Here is a 25,344-nt window from a genome sequence, read left to right on the forward strand (position 1 = left end):
GTTAGATCAGTACGAGTATTGGATGAAATTTACCTTGTCGGACCTTCCTCAATCAGCATAGTGGTTGCAAAGGGTGCTGACAGGTGGTGTTCCCAGAGGGGGGGGCGGGGGTTTGTAACTGAAATCAGCAGAGCAATTCTGACCATGGACACCAGAAAGGTGGCCATCTGCAAAGCAACAAAAATAACTTTCAAAATTAACCCTACTCTTTAGGCAGGATTCTGTTTACTTTTTAAAATATCTAAATGGGGGTGGGAAGCAGCTTTGCATTTTAAGTCCTTTAGTGAGCACTAAGTCCTCATCTCCTGAAGATGCTGACTTGTGCAGAAGTGCGGCCGTTCGTGTGTAAGCCTCGACAGCGAATAGCGAGCGCTATTCAACCGTGGGGCACATCACAGCCAAGCCAGATGCCACCCCATTCAACATCCATACACAAACATCCAGCTTCGATCACTGAATAGTAATCAGGACAGGGAACACTTGATTTTTGTTCTCTGCTTCCCAGTCCAGGGTCACCGAGGCGATTTGTAATACTCCAGCTGCTGGCCCTGTTCAGTTCCGACTGGGTATCCAGGCTTGGGTCTTCTGGCCTGCACAGCTTAGTATTACACCAGGCAGTGGGGGAATTCAGAGAGAATATTTTAATGGTAATTTCAATTCACGTTTTTCTTGAAACCAGAACTTCAAACACAAGAACAGCGTGGCATGCAGCTCTAAAGTAGTCTGGAGAGTTTAATACTGTCTACTTTAGCATTTGCCCCTCCAGATATGGAGGACATCATGTACCGCAATTAATTCTCCTTGTCCTTAGAAGCGTTTTAAAAAAAATATATAACCTGACCTTAATGCTCAAAGCAGCAAGGTCCTCTCAAAACACTTCAGAAATAGCAAAGACAATTATTTTCTTACCGTTCTGAAATTGAGCACTTCACAAAGTTAAACCGAAGAGCTGGTCTCAATTTTTTTTTTACTCAAATAGTTTCTTCAAACTCTACAGCCAGGACAAACTAACAAAGTCCTCTTTCGCCAAATTTCCATGAATAAAAATTAATTAACGGCAAAAAAAGCCCAGATTTGTGTATTCTTTTAATGTGATAAAAAGATGACACCAAGGTTGATGTCAAAAACATTACTTTATTGTCTAGGATGAAATGTCCTATCAAGTACAAAAGAATTACTCTTCATAGTTGCCACAATCTGTTAAAAACATAGATAGCAATCTATTGCCTACAGGTAGGAAAGATTTTTTTTTGCAACGTTACTCAAAACGAATAATTTTGTAGATATGAATAAATAGTACAGAAATACTGTGATGTGGTGATGAGATGTGCAGTATTTCACAACTCGAGAGACTTAGTCCATAGTTTCCCCTTTTTTGTAAAACTCAATACAAATGCATACAATATGCAGCATTTCGAATTTAAAAAGTGTCCTCACACCTTTTCCAAATTTTTGTTTCCTGTGTTAGAATTCTTGGAAGAGACCTGAAGTCTCACAAATGGGTCATTTTAAGCACATACAGAAACACTTGTGGATTTTCTCGGTGGGAGATAATGGTTTGCTCCATTTATTGTTTTCATATACATCAATATTTCTGAACCTTAATACAAAAAAAGAAACAAAAAAAAATTCAGCATCTGACAAAATGTTTACATACAAGATACCTTCAGTACACACCGTTTATTTCAGTCTATCAAATTTCTGCAGAGTGATTGATAGTTTACTGGTGTCTCCTCATCGCCGCCGCGCCAGTCTAACTCGGAAGCTGCCGAGCCCTCAGCCGGTGGTCACGCGGAGCTCCACTTCGGTCAGATTGGTTTAGGAAAAGAAAACTTCTTGTTGGATCCCATTTTGCGGTGCTTGTGTGTCTCTGTATGTACGTGTGTGTGCGCGCGCGCGCGTGCGTGTGTGTGTGAAACGACTCCCTTCAAAGAAAGAAAGGATCAAGGGTTTATCACTCACCGTTACCTACAGCAATTACATAAAAAAAGACCAGCTTATCTGCAAGTGGGGTCTTTTTATATCAATAGGAAAAAAAAAAAGCACATAATTAGTTGACAAACAAGGGCAGCAGATTCTAAAAAAGAAAGCTTCATCTTTTCTCAGTAATAAATAAATACAGCTGTCAAACTTAAACATGTTTGTTTCATTACAGACAGCTTGCAGCCAGCTTCTTCACTGAAGAACTGTGGTGATGAATTTCGCTGGGAAAACTGAAGCCAGCCCCCTGTCATAAGAGCGGACAGGACGCTTCGTGCTTCCCACCCCATGCCAGGCGAGGAGGATGCGACAGTCAAACAGGGCTGCTTAAAGGTGGTTTCTTTTATTTTATTTTATTTTTAAAATTTCCTTTCTTCTCCTCTTCTTTTAAACTCTCCCTTTGAGCTTCTAACAAACAGAATGGGGCTTTATCCAATTCAGTTAACCGATTGGTGCTTGAACAACAGTGCTGGTTAAGGTCAGTCAGTCGGGAAAACCCGACCAAGTATATCTGCCTCTGGTGGCATCAACTTCTCGCTGCACTCTGGATACGGATTCCTGTTATTCACGCTTTGTATGATTTTGTTCCTTGTTGTTTGAAGTCTAGAGAGTGCTGCAATCTACGCAGTAGAGTGTAATCTGTTAGGAATGAGACCTACAAAGCGGAGAAGGGCACATTTCAGTATCCTTACATCTATAAAGTAATAGCGAACAACTCAAGGAATACCAAGGGGAGGGGGGAGTCAACCAACAGGATATAGAAGTAAACACATCGACACCATGTTCAAACAGAATCCCACATTTAATCTGTCTTTCTACACAGTTGCTTGCAATTCCTTTTCCAAAAAAAAATGTATATAAAAATAAAGTCAATTCAGAGTTTTGAGGGTGTTCATTAAGTTTTTTTTTCCATTCCAATAATAGTTATATGTGATCCCAGCATCCAGTCCTGATCCAGCAATAAACTCACAAAGAATCATAACCTGGCAAACAAAGCAAAAAGAAAAAAAAGCCCACTAGATTACAAAAGAAGATAATTACATGTAATTTTCATGTGGTTATAGATGGAAATCCATGGAAAAATATTTTACAACAACTTGTATTTATTCAGCGTCTTTAATGTAGGAAATCATACAAGGTACGTCACAGGTGCGTAATGAGACAGAATATGACACCGAGCCAAAGGAAGGAAATTTTAGGATAGGTGACCAAAAGTCTGGTCCAAAGAGGTAGGCTTAAAAGAGGGTCTTGAATGAAGAGAGAGTTGGAGAGGTTTAGGGAGGGAATTCTAGAGTTTAGGAACTAGATGGCAGCCAATCGTGGGTCAAAGGGAATGGGGGATGCACAAAAGGTCAGATTGGTGGAACATAGGGTTCTTTGAGGGTTGTAGGGCTGGAGGAGGTTACACATAGGAGAAAGGGAGGCAACAGAGGGATTTTAATACTCGAATGAGAATTTTAAAATTAAAGCAATCCTGAGCCAGGAGTCAATGCAGGTCAGCGAGGAGAGGACTGACAGGTAAGCGGGACTTGGTGCGGGTTCGGATACAGGTAGCAGAATTTTAGATAAGCACAAGTTTATGGAGGGTGGAAGATGGCCAAGATGGCATTGGAATAGTTTAGTCTGGACGTAACAAAAGCATGCATCAGAGTTTCAGCAGCAAATTGGCTGTGGCAGGAGCAGAGATGGGCAATGTTACGAAGTTGAAGTAAGCAACCTTTGTGGTGGAAGGGATATGGGGTCGGAAGTTCATCTCAGGGTCAAATAGGATGCGAGGTTGCGAAAATTCTGGTTAAGCCTGAGACAATGGCAAGGAGGAGGATGGAATCAGTGGCAAGGGGAACAAGATTTGTGCCAGGGACAATTGAGTCAGTCTTCCCAATATCTAATTGGTGGAAATTACAGCTCATCCAGTACTGGATGTCAGACAAGCAGACTATCAGAGGCAGTGGAGGGGTCGAGAGCAGTGACGGAGAGGTAGAGCTGGGCGTCGTCAGTGTACTTGTGGAACCTAATGTTGTGTCTTTGGATGATGTCGCCAAGGGGCTGCATGCAGAGGAGAAAAAGCAGGGGGCCCCAAGGATAGATCCTTGTGGGACACCAGATGTAACGATGCGAGGGAGGAAAGAAGCCATCGCAGGAGGTTCTCTGGCGACGACTGGAGAGGCAAGAGAGGAACCAAGTGAGGGCCAATGGAGGAGGCATTGGAAGAGAATGGTGAGGTCAACTGTGCCAAAGGCTGTAGACTCGTCAAGAAGGATGAGGAGGGAGTGTACCATGGTCCCAGTCACAGAGGATGCCATTTATGACTTTGATTAGGATCGTTTCAGTGTGGTGGCAGGGGCAGGAAGCTGATTGGAGAGGTTCATACATGTTGTAGAAAAGATGGGACATAGCTTTGGAAGGTGACAAGTTCCAGGACTAGGGAGAGGATAGGGAGGTTGCAGCTGGGCCAGTAGTTTCCAAGGACAGGGGGGGGGGGGTCAAGGGTGTTTTTTTTTGAGGAGAGGGAGATGGCAGATTTGAAAAGAATAGGATAGTACCCGAGGAAGAAACCATTTACAATGTCAGCTAGCATGGAGGCCAGGAAGGGATGTTGGATGGCCAGCAATTTTGTAAAAATAGGGTCACGAGAGCAGGAGGACGGTCTCATGGACAAGACGAGCTCAGAGAAAGAGAAATATGCAAGTTTAGGGCTAAGGCAGGGGGCAGGAAACCTGGCTTGATGGGCAATGGGAAGGGAGGGTTGCGACAGAGGCAGCTGATCGGATGGTCTCAATCTTAGTGACGAAGCCCATGAGTTCCTTGCATTTGTTGGAGGGGCGGGTGGAGGACTGATCCCAACTCACATCCTCTGCCGATGCCAGTCTTGAACTAGTTGCCAGAAGCTTGCAAGTGGAACCCAAAGTTTACCCGTCCTTCAATTTTCCTTCCTTTCCCAAAGCACCTCAACACTGACAGCACAAGTCACAACAGAAAACTATGTTCATATGTGTGGGGTTCATGGGGATAAAACCACCTTATCACTTTGTGACAGTGTACATTGAAAAATCACACAGATTTGGTACTAAACTGGAAATCTGGTTTGGAACCATATTATGGGCGATGAGAAATGGGCATGTATTCCACACCCAGCCCAGAGAACGCCCTCAAGCTGCTCAGTACAAAGATCTTCTTTCACCTCAAAAATGTAAAATAAAAATATTTCATACTGCAGAATGTCATTAGTGATTCTACCAGAGACAGCAATTAAAATATATGGGACATTTTCAACTGGCTTCGGAACTTCAGAGCAAAACAATATAGTAATAGCTCATATTCAGGTCATAACTTCTGCCCCCATTTTGTCAGATGGTAGTTGTTGATGATTCTGCTTCCCATTTACATCTCCTTCAGACCCATCTTTTGTTTCTTTACTTGTCCCATTACCATCTCCTTTTGCCTTGCACAATCTCTCTTGCCTTCCATGCTATCAGATTTTCCCTTTTGTTCTTTCCCTGCCCTTGCACTTACTTAAAATCGGTTATATCTCTTAACTTTTTTCAGTTCTGATGAAATATCATCGACCTGAAATGTTAACTCTTGTTTCTCTCTCCACACATGCTGCCTGACCCGCTGAGCATTTCCAGCATATTCAGTTTTTATTAATAAAACAACAGCCATAGCAAACCATTGAGCCAATCAGACCCGAAAGTCACGGATTGTGCTGCTAGATTACCAATCTGTGCCAAGTTAACTGATCGCAGCGAGTGGCAGTGGGGGCACAACTGCCTTACACCCCTTGGCAGGATGGGAAAAAATTGCTGGCATTCCCACTCCTGGATGTAATACAGTGACTCCTGTTGATGGGAATGGGCTGCCATCACTTGCTATATAAAGAACGGCCACTTGGGCAGAGAGCCTGGCACCAATGTTACTGCGCCCAGCGAGCAGATTTAAACAACAGCAGCTCCTGCAGCATGCCAACTGTCACCACTGCAGTCTCACCTGTTTGCCTTGAAAGTCTTCAGTTTCTGTACAAAAAATGATTCTAGAATCTCTGCACATTGATAAAACGGTGAATCACTGGGGTTATAGTAGCGGCAGTTGTCAAAGATTTTGGTCATATCACCAACAAAGTCTGTCAGTTTCTTGTAGAATCTATGATGCACCCTTTCTTCCATGGTAGCAAGATCTGCATTGAAAAGAAATCACATTCTCACTATTAAAATGTTGGGACAAAATCTTGAAGTATCCTTTGATCTCACAAAAGTTACAAAGAAAATCAAAATGCCAACGTGAGTAATGCAAGCAACTGAAACGCTAAATTTCTTCGACACTTTTAAATCCAAGTATACTTGTTTTTGTGAGGAGCTACTCTGTGGATTTATCAAATATCTGTTTTGAGTTCCTTCACTAAAAAGAGTGAAGCATCTGCACTCCAACACTCAAACCAGGATTTAGAAACCGCGGGAAGTACAAAGAAATCCGAGATGAATAGGATATATATCACAAAGCAACACCCTTAAAATGAATGCATGTTTTAAGCAGCGTAGCAATATAAAATCCATGTCCTGAAATGGTGACCATCTCCACTCATAAGTTATTGATCATAAAGCTCATTCTCCATATAACAAACAGCAGGTACAGACTAAAAGCTCCCAGGTTCAATTCAGAGTCCATGCTGTGTTAGCTGAGGGCGGGGGGAGGGGGGTGGGGAAAGAGGGTTAATTTGGCTTCATAAAGATTCATTGCGAAACTTAACTCTAATGGATCTCAAAACCACACCCTTAGAATGACTCTGAATTTCCTCACTCAAGGTTCAACATGGCTAAATTTACTCCAGTACAGAAACTGAACTCATTGCAGTAATTGTCCCACTTTGTCAGATTTATAATGAATCTTCATATTTCTCAGAACTGCTGTCCAGCAATTTCTGCCTGAAAGTGCAGTCATTGGACGAGGACAGCAGCAGGCTTGGCTGTGAAGCTTCCACAGCTGAGTAGCCTGTGCCCACACAATGAGCAGGTTCATGGATGAACAATGGCCACGTGGGTAAACTTGAATGGTAATCCAGCAAGAGATAGCACCTTTGAGAGGAGTGGAGAAACTTTCTGACAAACAATCCTGAAAAGAACCTTTATGCCATGACTGAAAATTGAAGTGGGCCCAGTTGTAATTACTCATCAATGTTTGTAACATTCACTTCTGAAAGTTAATTTGTTTTTTCTGTAAAGAGCAAATTCTCTTATGTTCCTTCATTTTTAATAGTGAGATCTTTAAGTGTAATGAGTAATAAAGTGCTTTAAAAGTCAACTAGTTTGATTTAACCAAGTGAACCATAACAAATGTTTTTCATGTTCCCTTGTGCTAAGTGAGAAATGTATAAATTTTGTCTTGTTTAATGTCCTGTGGAAACAGATTGTTTTCATTGCACGCCCTGGCCACTGCCTTCAAACAGTCATCACCCGTGAGACCAAAACTACTTAAGTGTGAAAGACCAAGGGAATAAGCCCCTTTCATCTGGATATTTATGTCCCTTATTTGTCATCAACACAAAAACAAGCAGCTTTCCAAGTTTGTAATTTACAGTCTCGGTTGTTTTGATTACTCTTCTGCAGATTAAATTCTGGAAGTAAATGGAGACGGAGGACAGACATTGCGTTACTTTAAAAAAAGTCAAATTGTTGATCAGAATAGATACAATGGGATTAAATTAAGGCTGCCACTATTATTATACAAACTGTGAATCAGATCTGCTTTTTAAAACACCACTTTGAACTCTCTACGTACTCTGCTAACTATTATTACACACCCAGCGTTCCGATTAGATACATCCCTCCTACACCCTCTTCGTTCTCCTCCTTGCCCCGGTATCACACCCCTCCCCCACAAAATCACATAAGTCCAATGGCTCCCAATGTTTAGTCCAAGATCAGGTGGGGGAAAATAATTACAAAAATAATGCCATACATGAAATGGATCCATGCATGCCTGCACACAGTGGTTTTAAAAATAATTTCCCCCCTCGCCTTAAAGGGGTTAACCCATGCTGCAGCATGGTTCTGCAGATCAGCAGCGACCAGTACCTCATCTAAACAGCTATTCTTTATGTACACACTCAAGCAGTGAATGGGGCAGCAAACTATTCTACCACAGGGGGCACCACAGCCCAGCTACAACAGAAAACACGGTTCACCCGTTTACTCCATTCTCACCCAGCAGAGGGTAGACAGGTAACCTTCTGCCATTCTTGTCAATACGGCTTTACAGCCAGCCCTCAATGAGGTGTGCATGGCGAACCTGAATCCTCTCCGTTGGCAAAGCACCTGCCTCCTTCGATGGTATGGCCAGGACTGAATCATGCACGCCACAAGGAACAATTTCAACAGTACAGAGGGAAACATATGCAATTGGTAAGATTACCTCACTACTGAGTTGGTACCAAGCTGAAGTACAAGCAATGAACAACTTACCCATTGGCTCTTTGATGATACCATAATAATCTGGCGCATCATTGGGATCTACTGGTTCCAAGAAGGGCCAAGCCATTTTATGAGCCTATTGAGGAATCAAACAGTTGATTATTACACTTAAAATGCTTCATCAGAATGGCTTGCGTATGGAGCTCCCAGCTCTACAGCCATTTCCATTTTCTTTAAAAATAAGGTTAACAGTATGAAATGGGTGCAGGCAAGGACATTTGGATTGCTAATTCTGAACTTTCCAGGGATACACTGACACACACGGACACAATGACCATTCTGTTAGAGTGCCTACTGCTCATCGCCAGATCACTTGAAGCCTGCAATGGCTGTGGATTCACACCCCAGCACAAGTCACTGCTTTCAGGAGTGCAGAGGAAAATTTTGGAAATTAAGAGTTTGGGGGGGGGGGTGGGGAAAGAGAGAGAATTTGAAACACATGTCGCACTTGGCAAACCCACCTGTCAAACTGTGGCTGCAGCTTTTCCAAGGATTGAACAATACACTCACAGTCAAGGAACTTAACGTGTGCAGCGTGATCCCACATCCATCCCTTTTACAGCAGCATATGTTGTGACTCAAATGCCTAACACCAGTCTAAAACCCTCAAATTGGAGGCTTGGAAGGTGCAACAATAGAGTGACAAACTTAAAGTCTAAATCATACCTGCAGTGGATATACAATAGGGCCATAACAAAAAAAAACCTTACGTTTTGTGTGGTTTTTACACCTTTTGGCATTCCTATACTTGTCCTTGTGTGCAGGTGTACAGGACTGTAGAATGAAATATATTATTAATCGCTCAATCTATCTACTTTTGGGTAGGAGGAGAATGAAATAGAATAAGGAGGCACTTTGCACAATCCACAAATGCACCTTTGGGGAGTCAGGTTTTAGAGAATAAATGCCAAGTACAAGTTTAATAGTATGATTGTGAAATGTGTCTAATCAGGCTTTCGTTGACCCTGAAACCCAGTCTCCAAAATTCCATTTCAAGATCCAGAAGCACAAATTAATGTGCACCTTCCTGCAAAGACAAGGTTTAGTGAACTAGTGATGCTCAACCAGTGTCAGTTAATAATTTCTATGCTGCTTGAACTCACAGATTACCTAACGGAACAAACAGGATGTATTTAACTCGACCATACATTGGCATCTCCAGCTATCTAGGTATTGGTGCAGCCCAAATACTAAAGGTTCATTTACAAGGTTTTTACTGAATCAGTTCTGATCAGCATTTGTACCTCACTACTTAACTGTTTTAAATTTTCAGTTCACACATCTTAAATTTAATGTTTATTTTAGCATGGTAATACAATGGAGGGACTGAGGTTTAAAGTTTTGAAAATTCTTTAAAAAATTTACGGTCTTACTGCTGATAAAAATGCTTTGCTTCAGGTTTGTATTAAATTCCATCAGTACTTAATCAAGGCACCTTATGCAGAATGCGCTCGTAGAGTGCCTTAGCCTGAACCCTTCACTATTGACTCTCTGCCAGCTACCAGATGGCATGCTTTAAATTGTACAATCCTGTCAGTTTAATTGTTTTTGGAAGGGGTTGGGTAGGAGGAGAGAAAGATCAGCAACATCACTCCCACATCGGGCAATAGGATTGTTAGAGACTACTGCAGAGCATCACTGGCATAAGCTACTGCCGAGGCTATCCCCCAGTCTTCTGGTAAGAAGAGGTAGTTTTGGGGTGAAAGTGGAAAAAACATAAATGAGGGAAGAAAGAAAAAGTTAACAGTAGACTGGATTACAAGTAGTTATTTCATAAAGGTTCCCACCTGTAAAGAGCGCAGCACTCGTCTTAGACCCTCATAGTCTTTGTCCGAAAGCGGGCTGAGCACAGTCATAGCATCTTCTGTAGATTGGCACTGAGGGCAGACATACTCATCAATGAGATCTGCCTCACCCTGCAGAATGCCGACACAGCGTCCATGGTACCAGTTCTGGCAGCGGTCACAACCAATGTAAAATCTACGGGTTTAAAAAAAAAAATACACATACTATTTGCGACTGAACTTCGCAGTTAAAACTAAGAATTACATCTACAAAAGGCAGCATGGGTTAGTTATTATTTAGTTTCTTTTGTCAGGCTCTCCTGATGCCACCAAATCGTTGAGCCATGTAGACAAGAAGGTCTCAGGTTCAATGCCCAGTCTGTGCCGAGTGAACTGATCTTGTACTAAGGTTCTACAATTGGCCTCAGAATCCAGACTACAAAGCAACTATTGAGGTCCCCATTCCTGGTAGTTATCTAGCAACCCTGGCCAACACTTTTCATCAAGGCTCACAAAGGATGGTCACTTACGTGAGGCACCTATGGGCTCTGGATGCCCATGTGTGCCAAGCAGGAAGTCAGTGAGGAGTGGAGGGGAGAAAGTTAGTGAGAAAAAAAAACTTAAATCAAATTCAAATTAGAACCCAATAACTTTAAAATTGCAAAGCCATGCAGGATTATGTGCAAGGCTGAGGGATCAGAAATCCTACATTTTTATTGAGAAGATCGTACTAAAATCACAAAAATAATTTGCCCATTATCTTTCTTTTTGTATTTCAACACAAAATTAAATACTGTCTCAAAAGGCACCAGAAGCACATTACTGCAAGGCTAAGTGATAGAACTTACAAAGCATTCTAGAACAAATGTTATATATTCTTTGAGATGCTACTTTTAGACAGAATTCTGCTTTTCTTTTGACATCAGTGCATGAGTCAAATTTTGTTAAGTTAAGATTAAAACCCGTAACTATCAACAAAACAAGAGACTATTTGATATTGGAAACCTGTAAAAATCCACTGTATAATGTTAAACACAAACCTTCCAAAATGTATAATTCTGAATCCTCTTGCAGAATTCAAAATTGAAGAGTAAACAGTTCAATAGCGAATTTAACTTGTGTTATGTGGAAATCAGGAGCGTTTTTTTCCTCCGACCTGAATAATCCAATTTCCCCCTGCCCCCCCAAAGTAAAATAATTGTTTCTATAAGTTCCCCCCAGTAGATTTAAGATTAAATACACTGCTGTAGCCCCCCACAGTGGCTCAGACAGACAGTGAGTAACAGAGCCATATAGACCAGGAAGATGTTTGGTTTGATTTCAAGTCTGTACAGTTCACTGATCTCAGCTCGGACAGTGGTAAAAGTGCTGCTGGGCTCGTAACCCTGACTGTCATACCTGCTGAAAAATGTAATGTCGGGCAAGGACATGATTAGCATAGTTGTGATGCCTTACACGGATCAGTAGCCTGCTAACCATCACTGCCTAAGCTCATAAATGAAGACTATTCGTTTGGTCAGTTTACTAGAATGCTCTGACAGCCAGTGGGACTGTACTCTAGCAATGAGTCAATGCCTTCGATAAAGGAAAGGGCAAGGCGACTGGACTGTTGGGCCTGGCAACCCTAATCACTGAATGGAAGAAACTGCACAACATTATATAGTGCTTCAGTCCAAATTTAAAGGGAACAAAATACACAACACTGTAGAAACACTGGTCTACAGATGGGAGATATCGAAGACTACGTAACAAATATCACAGGCAAGTTTAGTATGATTTCATGCAGTCTGCATCACATCCAGCAGGTAAGAAACATCCAAGGAGGACAACACTGCATGCCTGTCACTCAAAAGGAAAACTTTCACAGGGCGATATAAAGTCTCGGTTGGCGTTTCAGCTTACTGTGATTCGTCGTATGATGTATTACAGATACAGTAGAGCTCCTCGCTGCTGCCCTCCTGTGCTCGTTTACACTCATTGCAAATGTACTCATCCATTTTTTTAGCCTCTTTTTCTGTGATACCAACACATTCTCCGTGATACCAGTTCGTACAGAGATCACAGCCAATGTAGAACCTGAAAAACGAACACACACAGCGGAGTGTGTTTAAGTTTCTCTCTCCCTATCAGCCACAAATTTTTCATGTAGAGGCAACCTGGTGGTACAGCACACTGGTGTGCTAATGTGTCAGGCCAGAGTAGAAGGATAATGAGTCGTCCATGCCATAGTACCCCACAGGGCAACGCCCCGATCTCAGCCAGGCTGTCGGGGGAGGCTGGGTGGTGCCATGGTCCTCTCCAGTGAAGGAGGATGGAATACTGGAGGGAGAGTCAGCTTGGGCTACACTTACACACCCGCCAATGATCAATTGACAGCTGCTCTGGAAAAATGTCATCTGTCAATCTGTCAATTTGGGAACGTTGCATGGCATAGAGAAGCTAAAGGAGGAAACAGAACAAAATGGCGTATGGCAGGAGGAAGCTAAAGAAGAAAATAGAAATTGGGAGAGCGGACAGTGCTTTAAAAAAATTACAAGTATTTACAGCTCTTTGCAGTTCTGGAAAAGTGTGCAATTCCCATCCACAAAAAATGTTTACCCCGCTATCCACACAATCATTGAAGTAAGTGGAATGGTCCAACCTATGGATAAGCTCCTTGAGCAATGGCAGCACCTCTAACAGGCCTGCCGGGAGGCTTAAAAGGCTGACTGTGCCATTTCCTCACCAGTACCCCTCTCCCTCTGCCTACTCAAAACTGGAAGAACTCCCTTTCAGGAAGACAAAAACATTAGCTGTACAAAACTGGTATTTGGACTTGGGAGACTTCCCAGATAGTAGACCAGGTGACAACATTGGTCAACAGGTTTAGCCACAATACTGAATGAGGAGTGAACACTATAGTCATTTCATGGCTGCTGTAATTAAGGCTATCTTTTTGGTTTTTGCTGAAGGTGATATGCTCTTGTAAAGGATTATTTCCTTCCTGCACCATGCTTGGCCAGGAGTGGTTGAGCAACCTACCCCAACGGCAATATCACAAACTGGTGGGCTAGGAAGTGTGCTGACGGTCGGAGTGACTTTCTCCCCCTCCCTGGCGGTACAACCGAGATTGGTAATTAGGAAGTCGCTGGCACTGACTTCCACAACTTTAAAGCATTATCGCATCATTGTTTTCCAGAATCAAAAATTAGGCATCATTTTTTTTTCATTTCTGAAGAAATACTCAATCTGGAAGTCTTTACAAGCAATTGTGGCGCAGAACCATACTATGCAGCAACAAACAGACTTGCGTTTGCAAATTCTGACGAGGCTGAATTCTCAACCTCATCTTTCCAGGCCAGAGGTTAGATGCTTCCTCACAGGAAGGGAATGGTTGGTGCACAACTCTCAAGCTGCTGTTGCAGACCTTGGACCAGCTGGGCCAAAAACAACACATATGGAGCAGCTTCCTACATGACGTCTTGCTTGGGAGAAGCACGTATTATTAATTTCTGGAGTGGTTGCAGGGCCGAGAAAAGAAATGACAACCAAATTTAAATAAACAGTGATATGGGATTACAAATAATTCCAATTTCAATGTAGGCGAATACCTTCCCTGTTAATGGGATTATTAAGCATTCATTACTCCTTTTACACAGTCACAGAATCAGAAAGGTATGGAAGCATACATCATTAAATAGCAATGACTTTTGCCACACAAATTCTGATTCAACAGGAACAAGAGGATCTAGGTTTTAACTCCAGGGCAGAAGGAAGAACAGCCATTTTTCATTCCTATTGCATTTGCTTAAATGCTAATTAGTGCCATCACTGAGACGGATTAAATAGTGAAAAATGAACTTGGTTTATTCAAAGTTGCTGTCTCATACAACACAGTGATGCAGTGTGTCAGTGTGCTGCAACACCAAGGTGCTGTAATCCTGCAGGTTTGATCTTCCATGCCACGTTCCTGACACTTGCCACACTGTTGTGGAGATATGCCAAACCATAGTTTACAGCACAGGAGGCGGCTATTCAACTCATCACGTCTGCTAGCTCTTAACTAGAACAATTCAAGTCTAATCCCACTGTTCTGCTCTCTCACCATAACCCTTGTATGTTCCTCTGCTTCAAATATAAACACTCTTCCCTTAAAACGTTGCAATGGCCTCTGCCTCAATTACTCCCCGTGACAAATTATACCATTCTCCCAACAACTCTGGATAAACAATTTTCTCTCCTCACTCTCTTCAGATGATTTTAAATCAATGATCCCCCCCCCCGCCTCCAATCAGTCTTATTGTATTCATCGTATTAGAGCCATGGCTACTTATTTATTAAAGCTTGCAAGCGAGTTGGCTGTATGCGGTATGATAGGGGGAGAAGAGGGAATTGTATCCTCGGGATTGGCGGTGGGGGGGGGGGAAGGAGAAAGAGTGGGTGGCAAAGAAGAAAGGAAAATACACCCCCCACATAAGCGCAACTGATGTTTAACCTGAGAAAAGAAACAAGATAATGGTATGTCACTGAAGAGTTTTATATGTACAATACATGCTTTCCCTTACAATCGCTCAGAAAGAACTCTACCTCTGTAGAGATTCCTGAGGGTGGGGACATATCTGGAGATCATGCACCCTAATTTCATGCATCTGCTCGAGCCAAGTGGTCTCCTGCACAGCCTCTTGGAATAATGCATGGAACCCGTGGTAAAAGACCCTTCTGGATCCGGGAGAATGGTTTTAAAATTCTGAAATACAGGCAGAAGAAATGTTTTTCTATCACATACTTTGATTCATCGTAAGGTGTCTTGCAGATACAGTAAAGCTTTGTGTCCTTCTTGGATTCTTTTGAGGTAGTAGAAATCATCTTCTTCTTCTTCGCCTTTGCAGGTTCCTTCTCGTCGTCTCGTTTTCGTTTCAGCGCTGCTGCGGTTGCTACGGCATTTGTGGAGGCAATGGCTGCAGTGTGCATAGCTGCTGCATGCGCCTTCTCTTTCTCTCTCCTTAATTTATTCCTGTCTCTTTTCAGCTCCTCCTACCAAAAGGAACAAAATACAGTCAATGGGAACAAATTCACGTAACAACTGTGCCAATGTGGCTAAGTACTGGGGAGCTGGGAACAAGTGCGTGCACAACACTGCTGCAAACTGTACTCCAGGCATCAAGTAACACAGAGCTCCCACTGAAATATTTTACAAACTTGTCAATAAAAACAAAGAAGCATTATTTTCTCAATTTTAGATTTCACCACTCCCAACCACAAGCGGAAGCACTGCCTGGTGCCAGTATTGATGCCTAGAATTCAGACAGTTTACTTACGTAGCTTAAGGAGCAAACCTGAAGAATATCTAACCCCACCCGTACCATTGTAGATGGCCGACTAACTCCTATTTCATCGACATATTAAAGGAGATAAGTAACTCTGTGGCATCTGGACTGGTTTCTTTCAAGTTGGGTAAGCTGAATTCAGTTTTTGGTTGAATTGCCAGATAGAGTGTTGCTTGGAAACAATGCATTGCACCCATTGGCAAGGAAAGCAAGAACCATCAGCTAGTACTACCTACCAACTGTACCGCCGTCTGTACAATCAGAACAAGAACAAGACATCCATGTCCCAGACAATCAAGTCCAGAATCGGAGTTGGAAGGCTGACTGTTGAAGAGAGTGTTTGGGAACAAAATAGGGACATTCAAAGAAAATGCAATGCTGATGGCAAGAATCTTGTGCATTATTACAGAAGTACAAGTAATAACATTAACAAAATTGAAGCCCATGGGATTAAAGGGACAGTGGCAGCGTGGATATGAAATTGGCTAAAAGAAGAAAGCAGAGTGGTGGTGAACGGTTGTTTTTCAGACTGGACGGAAGTATACAGTGGTGTTCCCCAAGGTCGGTATCAGGACCACTGTGCTCTATGATGTACATTAATGACCTGGAGTTGGGTAGAGGAGGCATAATCTCCAAGTTTGCAGATGACAAAACTCGGAAATGTACTGAATATATTCCAGTGAAAAAGAAGGGCGGTAAGAGAAGGGATAACCAGCCGTGGATAACCAAGGAAATAAAGGAGAGTATCAAATTAAAAACCAATGCGTATAAGGTGGCCAAGGTTAGTGGGAAAATAGAAAATTGGGAAAATTTTAAACGACAGCAAAGAATGACTAAGAAAGCAAGAAAGAAAGGAAAGATGGATTACGAAGGTAAACTTGCGCAAAACATAAAAACAGATAGTAAAAGCTTTTACAGATATATAAAACGGAAAAGAGTGACTAAAGTAAATGTTGGTCCCTTAGAAAATGAGAAGGGGGATTTAATAATGGGAAATGTGGAAATGACTGAGACCGTAAACAATTATTTTGCTTCGGTCTTCACAGTGGAAGACATAGAAACCATGCCAGAAATTGCTGGTCACAGGAATGTGGGAAGGGAGGACCTTGAGACAATCACTATCACTAGTGGGGTAGTGCTGGATAGGTTAATGGGACTCAAGGTAGACAAGTCCCCTGGTCCTGATGAAATGCATCCCAGGGTATTAAAAGAGATGGCGGAAGTTATAGCAGATGCATTCATTATAATCGACCAAAATTCTCTGGACTCTGGGGAGGTACCAGCGGATTGGAAAGCAGTTAATGTAACGCCTCGGTTTAAAAAAGGGGGCAGACAAAAGGCAGGTAACTATAGGCCGGTTAGTTTAACATCTGTAGTGGGGAAAATGCTTGAAACTATCATTAAGGAAGAAATAGCGGGACATCTAAATAGGAATAGTGCAATCAAGCAGACGCAGCATGGATTCATGAAGGGGAAATCATGTTTAACTAATTTACTGGAATTCTTTGAGGATATAACGAGCATGGTGGATAGAGGTGTACCGATGGATGTGGTTCATTTAGATTTTCAAAAGGCATTCGATAAGGTGCCACACAAAAGGTTACTGCAGAAGATAAAGGTACGCGGAGTCAGTGGAAATGTATTAGCATGGATAGAGAATTGGCTGGCTTACAGAAAGCAGAGAGTCGGGATAAATGGGTCCTTTTCGGGTTGGAAATCGGTGGTTAGTGATGTGCCACAGGGATCGATGCTGGGACCACAACTGTTTACAATATACATAGATGACCTGGAAGAGGGGACAGAGTGTAGTGTAACAAAATTTTCAGATGACACAAAGATTAGTGGGAAAGCGGGTTGTGTAGAGGACACAGAGAGGCTGCAAAGAGATTTAGATAGGTTAAGCGAATGGGCTAAGGTTTGGCAGATGGAATACAATGTCGGAAAGTGTGAGGTCATCCACCTTGGGAAAAAACAGTAAAAGGGAACATTATTTGAATGGAGAGAAATTACAACATGCTGTGGTGCAGAGGGACCTGGGGGTCCTTGTCCATGAATCTCAAAAAGTTAGTTTGCAGGTAATCAGGAAGGCGAATGGAATGTTGGTCTTCATTGCGAGAGGGATGGAGTCAAAAGCAGGGAGGTCCTTCTGCAACTGTATAGGGTATTGGTGAGGCCGCACCTGGAGTACTGCGTGCAGTTTTGGTCACCTTACTTAAGGAAGGATATACTAGCTTAGGAGGGGGTACAGAGATGATTCACTAGGCTGATTCCGGAGATGAGGGGCTTACCTTATGATGATAGATTGAGTAGACTGGGTCTTTACTCGGAGTTCAGAAGGATAAGGGGTGATCTTATAGAAACATTTAAAATAATGAAAGGGATAGACAAGATCGAGGCAGAGAGGTTGTTTCCACTGGTCGGGGAGACTAGAACTAGGGGGCACAGCCTCAAAATACGGGGGAGCCAATTTAAAACCGAGTTGAGAAGGAATTTCTTCTCCCAGAGGGTTGTGAATCTGTGGAATTCTCTGCCCATGGAAGCAGTTGAGGCTAGCTCATTGAATGTATTCAAGTCACAGATAGATAGATTTTTAACCAATAAGGGAATTAAGGGTTATGGGGAGCGGGCGGGTAAGTGGAGCTGAGTCCACGGCCAGATCAGCCATGATCTTGTTGAATGGCGGAGCAGGCTCGAGGGGCTAGATGGCCTACTCCTGTTCCTAATTCTGATGTTCTGATGTTCTCATGAACAGTGAAGAGGATAGTAGCATACTTCAGGAGTACACAAACAAGACTGGTGAAATGGGCAGATCCACAGCAAAGTGTAAAGTAATGTATTTTGAAAGGAAGAATGAGAAGAGGTAATATGAACTAAATGGTCCAATTTTAAAGGGGGTGCAGGAACAGAAAGACCTGGGGGTTCACAGACAAATCTTTGAAGGTGGCAGGAAAAGTTGACAAAGCTGTTAAAAAAAGCAAATCGGGTCTGTGGCTTTATAAATAGACGCATAAAGTTCAAAACCAAGGAAGCTATGCTAAACCTTTATAAGTCACGAGTTAGGCCTCTGCTAAAGTATTGTGTCCAATTCTGGGCACCACACTTTAGGAAGGATGTCAAGGCCTTTGAGAGGGTGCAGAGAAGATTTACCAGAATTATATCAGGGATCAGGGACTTCAGTTGTGTGGAGTGACTGAAGAAACTGGGATTGATCTCCTTAGAGCAGAGAAGGTTAAGGGGACATGAAATAGAGGTGTTCAAAATGATGATGGCTTTTGATAAGAGTAAATAAGGAGAAATTGTTCCACTGGTGGATGGGTCGGTAACCAGAGGACACGGATTTAAGATAACTGGCAGAACCAAAAGGGAGACGAGGGGCAATATTTTTACGCAGCGAGTTATGATCTGGAATGCGCTGCCTGAAAGGGTGATGGAAGCTGATTCAATAGTAACTTCCACAGATGAGGTGAATGGCCTCATTCTGTACTGTAAGATTTTATAATTCTATGCACTTCAATTCTTGAGAGCTTTTGAACAGTTCAAACTGCGGAGTTATGCAAAAAATAGCAGGGTGTCCTTCCAATGTCCTGGACAAAATCTCTCCCGACATCAGCAAAAAGATTACACTCATCATTCATTTAATTCCTGTTTGTACGATCTTGTAATGTGCAAAATGACAGCTTCCATATTTGTCACCATAGTGGCACTTCAAAGCAGTGAGGTAATGCGAGATGTTTTTGAGAGACGCAGTAATGTGAAAAGTAAATGCAAGTCTTTCTTTCTTTAACACTGCAAACAACTGAAGTTGATACTTATTTGTCACATACCTGCACCTCAATTTGAAGATCTTTGTCCAACAATGCCCTTTTCTTCAGGATCTCAGCCTTCAACTGCTCTTTGTGTTTGAACAAGAGTGCTGACAGCTTGGTGGCATTCTGTTTACTGCGCTTCTGCTCCACGTTCTCATCTCGCTTTCTTTTCTTTGCTGCTTGCTTTTCCTCTTTGTCAATTTTATCCAGAATGTATTTCATGACCTGGTTACACACAATCATTCTGGATCCAGAGAGAAAGAAATAAAGAAAAGTGAAATGGATCTCGAATGTACTTTCCAATGATTTACCTTTTTCTCCAGGAAACATTTTGCAAGATATTTGTCAACAGCAAAAACACAATTCCTTGTCATAATATCGTCCTTCATTACAAACCCTCACAAACTGATGGACATGTTCAGAAAACATTTTGAATTCTGCAATATCAACATGTATTTCCAGGGTCACGGGTTAATTAAACTCCCTCTTCAGAAATTTTATTGTATCTAATTTGCTGCTATATGATGGATTTCACAGACTGTGAACTATTTTCCAAGAGGAAGAATATTAGCCGAATATTTCTGTGCTGATTTTACAGCAACAAGTATTATCTGGGTGGGGAGAGATGGTTCCCAAGCTTGAGACTTTTGTCGGGAGCAAAATCAGGGCAATGTAAATCCCAACAAGACTCCAATTTCTGACCTTAAAAATTAGTTTATTAATGTCTTAAATATTTCAATTCAATGTTCTGAAGGTAATTAATCAGGAGTCAAACAGGCCATTCACACCGTGATCTCCCAGGCTGCTGTCGTCTATTTCAGTTGTGTTTCTGTGAAGAACGACCAAGTGAGGAGTTAGACCCTTCCCATTGGGAGACAGAGGGGAACAACCCTTGCATAGTCCCAGCGGCTATTATCACAACTAAGGGATCAAAACCCAGGAACCGTCCCAGTCTGTAAAATGTAGTGCATCATATTGACCTGAACAATCAGTATAGTTAGTGCTGCAATCAGCAAGGTGATGGTATTTAAAACAAAAACTCAATTTAAAGATAACATACAGGATATACAATTTTTAAAAAAGACCTCAGAAGGTTTAGGAATAGAATGCTGAAGGGGAAATCCATTCATTTGAATTGCGACAATTCCAAAGGGAATGAAATGTACACTCACTGGTTACCTGCTGTTATTGTTTTAGATTTCAAATGTACTGGATATAGACAGCTTCAGAACAGACTTGCATTTTATAAACTCCCTCGCAATGACATCAAGTTTCCCTCCAATAACCTAATGAATGGATTCCTACTCGTAACCCATTATCATTCATAATGTCAATGCAGGGGGATTTATGCATAAAATACCTGCTCACAGCTCATGATAACAGAATGTACAAGTCTATATTCTAGCCTTGCATTTACTTCACCAGTGCCCAACATGCACGAGTGTCAGCGTGTCAGCCGTGGTTCAGTGGATAGCACTCTTGCCTCTAAGGCAGAAGGTCGTGGGTTCAACGCCACAAAAATCTAGGCAGACACTCCAGTGCAGTACTGAGGTAGTGCTGTACTGTCGGAGGTGCCATCTTTCAGATGAGATGTTAAACTGAGGCCCAGTCTGCTCTCAGGTGGACATAAAATATTCCATGGCATTATTTCAAGGAACAGCAGGGGAGTTAACCTGGGTATCCTGTATTTATCCCTCAATCAAAATCACAGAAGAGAGAGATTATCTGGCCATTATCACACTGTTTGAGAGAGCTTGCTGTGCGTAAATTGGTTGCCGCATTTCCTACATTACAACAGTTCAAAAGCACTTAGTTGGCTGTAAAGCGCTTTGGGACGTCCAGGTGGTCCTGAAAGGTACTATATAAATCTAAGTCTTTCTGTGAGGCTTACCATATGAGGCAGACACCAAAGTCAGTTCTTAATGAAACAAAAAAAATATGCTACGTAACATAAATACTACCTATGAGGGAGATTCAATAGTGCAATTCAATCTCAGGATTTCAATTACACTTTATTATTACTGCCAAATTATATCTTTAACTCCCTCATACATTTGATGATAATATAAATAAACAGGATAAAAGCAGATCGAATTGTATCACAGCATAAAATCGAATTTTTTCTACAAGAAACCAAAACACAAGCTTTTTTTCATGCATGTAAAAGAACAGTAAATAGCTATCAATGCCAAGCTGTATTCTCTCAATGAGAAACTCCTTCTTGGTAATGGATGATAAAGAAGACTGACACAATATAAAATGCAGTAAGCAATTACTGAGGATTATGGTGAATAATCCACCAATACATTTTGTTAGATTAAGAGTTGAGTCAATTAAAACACCAGGTTAGAGCCAAGAGCTTTAATTAGCAGTGTCCTCTATTTCATATGTAAACTTTCTGCATCGTTCAAGTCCAACTATTACTACAAGGCCCAGGATAAGCTATTTTATTTTATGTAAACACGTTTTTGTTCTGCTTTATCTCACCTCTTTCTCACGGCAATTAAGATTTTGGCATTTACTTGCAACAAGAGAGAATGCTGAGCTCTTTGACATAAATTCTAAGAACCTGTTCCTCATTCCAAGTGATTTTGCAAAATTAAAGGGGATGGAAGGTTGGGAGGGAGTGAAATGAGGCAGTGTATTCTTTGCTCAAAGTGATTAATTTTATGGGAATTAAACAGATGAGAGAATTTTGCCATTTTTTGTGAAAATGACACGGGGCATCCCAATTGAATATGGCTGCCTGTGAGACTGCCCCAGCGATGTCACTAATTGGTAGAGTCTCCATAGAAAATCAACAGCGAGGGCTGCGCCTGCAACTTTAGATTGCGATAGCCTCTCTGGAGCTACATCATCTTCGGAACCCACAATATGTACCAGGTAATCTGCATCCCCTGCCAACCCTTGCAGCAGTTCTCGGGCAAGTGCAAAGTTGCAGCTCCCAATGTTTTCTACGGAGCCAGAACCCATCAATGATGTTACAGGAGCAGCCTAGCAAGTGAGACACACCTAAGGATTTCACTTGTGGGGGAAGAAAATAGAAGTTTTTACAAAAATTTTACGCAAAAGTCTCTTCAATCTATTATTATACATAAAATCGGAGGGTACTGGGAACAAAAATGTTTCCTTGTCCCTCTTAATCAACACTGACCAGCCAATCAAAACCATGAATTTTTTTCAAACTAGAGAATATATTTACTGTCCACAGATTAAAATTATTCATCAATGATGCAATGCATAATTTAAGTCAGACAACAACATGGTTAAAAAGAAATTTGCAAACTGTGAGCAGAGTAAAAACAACAATGAAAGTCCGAGATTGATAGATTTTTGTTGGCATATGGAGAAAAGGCAGGTAAATGGAGTTGAAATGCAGATCAGCCATAATCTAATAAAATGGCGGAATAGGCTCAAGTGTCTGAATGGCCTATTCACGGTGCACAATACCACAGAATTCACAGCTGTAATGTCAAGATACAAATGCAGATTCTAAATTGGTACTTCTCGAATCTCTCAATTAGTTTACAGTCTCATAACCGCCTCCAAATATCTATTATTCTCCGAGATAAATATACCTCTGGTTTTCTTCCCGTTCAGCAGGTGACATCATCCTACTCTTCGCCTTCAAGTGTTCAATCACAGCATTTTGTTTCATTACCACCTTAATAACAAGGACAAATATAATATAAGAGGCACAGAATATAAGAGCAAGGAGATTAATGCTTGAACTGTACAAAACACCAGTTAGGCCACAGCTAGACTACTGCGTACTGTTCTGGTCACCACATTACAGGAAAGATGTGATTGCACTCGAGAATACAGAGGTGATTTAAGAGGACGTTGCCAGGACTGGAGAATTTTAGCTACAAGGAAAGATTGGATAGGCTGGGGTTGTTTTCTTTGGATCAGAGCAGGCTGAGGGGAATCTTGATTTTGGGGCCGAGATAGAGAGGATAGGAAGGACCTACCGGTGCACCGTGGCTGCAGTGTGTACCATCTACAAGATGCACTGCAGCAACTCGCCAAGGCTTCTTCAGCACCTCTCAAACCTGCGACCTCTTGAAGACAAGGACATCACCTGCAAGGTCCCCTCCAAGTTACACACCATCCTCATTTGGAAGTATATTGACATTCCTTCATCGTCGCTGGGTCAAAATCCTGGAACTCCCTCCCTAATAGTACTGTGGGAGTATCTTCACCACATGGACTGCAGAGGTTGAAAGTGGCGGTTCTCAAGGTCAATTAGAAGAAATGCTTGCCTTGCCAGCAACACACACATCCCTTGAATTAATTTTTTTTTAAATTCCCTTAGCAGAGAGGTCAATAACCAGGGGCATAGATTTAAAGTACCGGTAATTGGTAGAAGCATTAGAGGGGAGTTGAGGAGAACTTTTTTCACCTGGAGGGAGGTGGGGTTCTGGAAATCACTGCTTGAAAGGGTGGCAGAGGCAGAATCACTCACTGCAGTTAAAAAGTACTTGAATATGCGCTTGGAAGTGCTGTAATCTACAAGACTACAGATCAAGAGCTGAAAAGTGGGATTAGGCTGGATAGCTCTTAGTTGCCCGGCACGACACGATGGGCTGAAATGGCCTCCCTTCTGTGCCACAAATTTCTATGATTGTAAATAGTTAATGCATGAAAGATAACTTTGACAAAGAAAGTAAGTACTAAACACCTTCAAACTTCAATGATTAGTAGCAAACATTGAAAAAAATTCTCAAATGATGGCAACAGACACAGACAGGAAGTGTTTGATCTGTGTCGGTGGTGGTTGGGCAGTGGTGGGTGGGGGTGAGGAGGAGGAAGGAAAGAGAGTGAGCAAGGTTTGGGCACTTGGCTGGAGAGGGAAGGGGAAACAACAAAACAGAGGAACTCAACCAGTATTACACACTCACCCAGTGGCAGCAAAGAGTGACAGGCATGAGTTCTGAGCGATAAGTGCCTTGCTTACCCCTGGAGCCGCTTATTTTATTAATATTCACTGGCTTAATTTCTAGTACTACAGAATGGCAAGTAACTAGCTGATGTCATGCGAGTGACATTCAAGTCTACATGTCAAAACAGTTCACACACAAATAGACACACACGCATACACAAATAGACACACACGCATACACAAATAGACACACACACACACTGCAATGTGTAATCTTAAAATAAACTTAAGGTATACAGTAAATACATTTTATTCTCCGCCCCTGGAGTGATTACCTGTTTCTGAATGATTTCGTTTTGGTTTGAGGTCTGTAGCATGTGCTCCCTCTTGGCCTCTATCTGCAGCTGTTTCTTCTGCTGCTGCTGTTCACGGATCTGTTGGATTCGCTGGAGTTGCTCCTGGACACTGGCTGCTTGCACACTGACCACATTTTGGATCTGCTGGGCTGGAGTTAGACCTGGCTGCTGGATCTGAACAGGGACCTGGATTTTGATTTGTTGCTGAACCACACCCTGAGGGACCTGAGGCAGTGTCTGGGTCTCAGCTGCCACCTGAGTTGGAACTTGGGGTTGAAGTTGAGGTTGAGGGGCTATAGTCTGAATCTGGGCTTGAGGCTGCTGGGCCTGCAATGGTGGCCGAGGTGGGGACTGAACAGTCAACTGATTCCCAGCCTGGACGGGAGGAACTTGAAGTTGAGCTTGTGGTTGAGCTTGTAGCTGGACAACAGATTGCGCTTGTGCTGGCTGTGCTTGGACAGGTTGTATGGAGGATGGTGGCTGACAGGCAACTGCAGTCTGAACTGGAGATGGCGGTGGAGGCTGAGATGGTGGCTGGATTGGGGTTTGTAATTGTTGTACATGTGTTTGCACCTGTTTCTGTTCCATCGCAACTGCAGAACAAGATTGAACATAATATATACAGCATCTCACAAATTACATACATACTAGAAAATAGGTGATTGGTAATTTATACCTAATAGGCAATAAAACATGTGTTCCAATTATATGATAAAACTGCATTATCTGTACAATGATTTAGCGAAGTTAATTTCTTGCAGAGAGT

General features: G+C 42.1%; 1 protein-coding gene across 11 annotated transcripts in view; it reads right to left on the reverse strand.

The window, feature by feature from the left end:
- Positions 1 to 1,535: 1,535 nt before the first annotated feature.
- The window catches only part of bptf (bromodomain PHD finger transcription factor), a 144,573-nt gene continuing 120,764 nt past the window's right edge, over positions 1,536 to 25,344 (reverse strand). For 8 of the 11 annotated variants that reach the window (XM_070857879.1, XM_070857880.1, XM_070857874.1 and 5 more), the window contains 9 exons: positions 24,558 to 25,171; positions 22,919 to 23,004; positions 19,359 to 19,584; positions 14,994 to 15,241; positions 12,131 to 12,304; positions 10,232 to 10,424; positions 8,436 to 8,520; positions 5,968 to 6,154; positions 1,536 to 2,635 (listed from right to left, as the gene is read on the reverse strand). In XM_070857879.1, coding sequence (XP_070713980.1) covers positions 2,623 to 2,635; positions 5,968 to 6,154; positions 8,436 to 8,520; positions 10,232 to 10,424; positions 12,131 to 12,304; positions 14,994 to 15,241; positions 19,359 to 19,584; positions 22,919 to 23,004; positions 24,558 to 25,171 — 1,826 coding nt within the window. In that variant the 3' untranslated portion in view covers positions 1,536 to 2,622. Of the gene's footprint in view, positions 2,636 to 2,679; positions 2,964 to 5,967; positions 6,155 to 8,435; positions 8,521 to 10,231; positions 10,425 to 12,130; positions 12,305 to 14,993; positions 15,242 to 19,358; positions 19,585 to 22,918; positions 23,005 to 24,557; positions 25,172 to 25,344 lie in introns of those variants that run through there. The other 3 variants (XM_070857881.1, XM_070857876.1, XM_070857872.1) reach the window with 2 other exon arrangements.

The sequence above is a fragment of the Pristiophorus japonicus genome, chromosome 16 (genome assembly GCF_044704955.1).
Source record: "Pristiophorus japonicus isolate sPriJap1 chromosome 16, sPriJap1.hap1, whole genome shotgun sequence".
In the NCBI taxonomy this organism is placed as follows: domain Eukaryota; kingdom Metazoa; phylum Chordata; class Chondrichthyes; family Pristiophoridae; genus Pristiophorus; species Pristiophorus japonicus.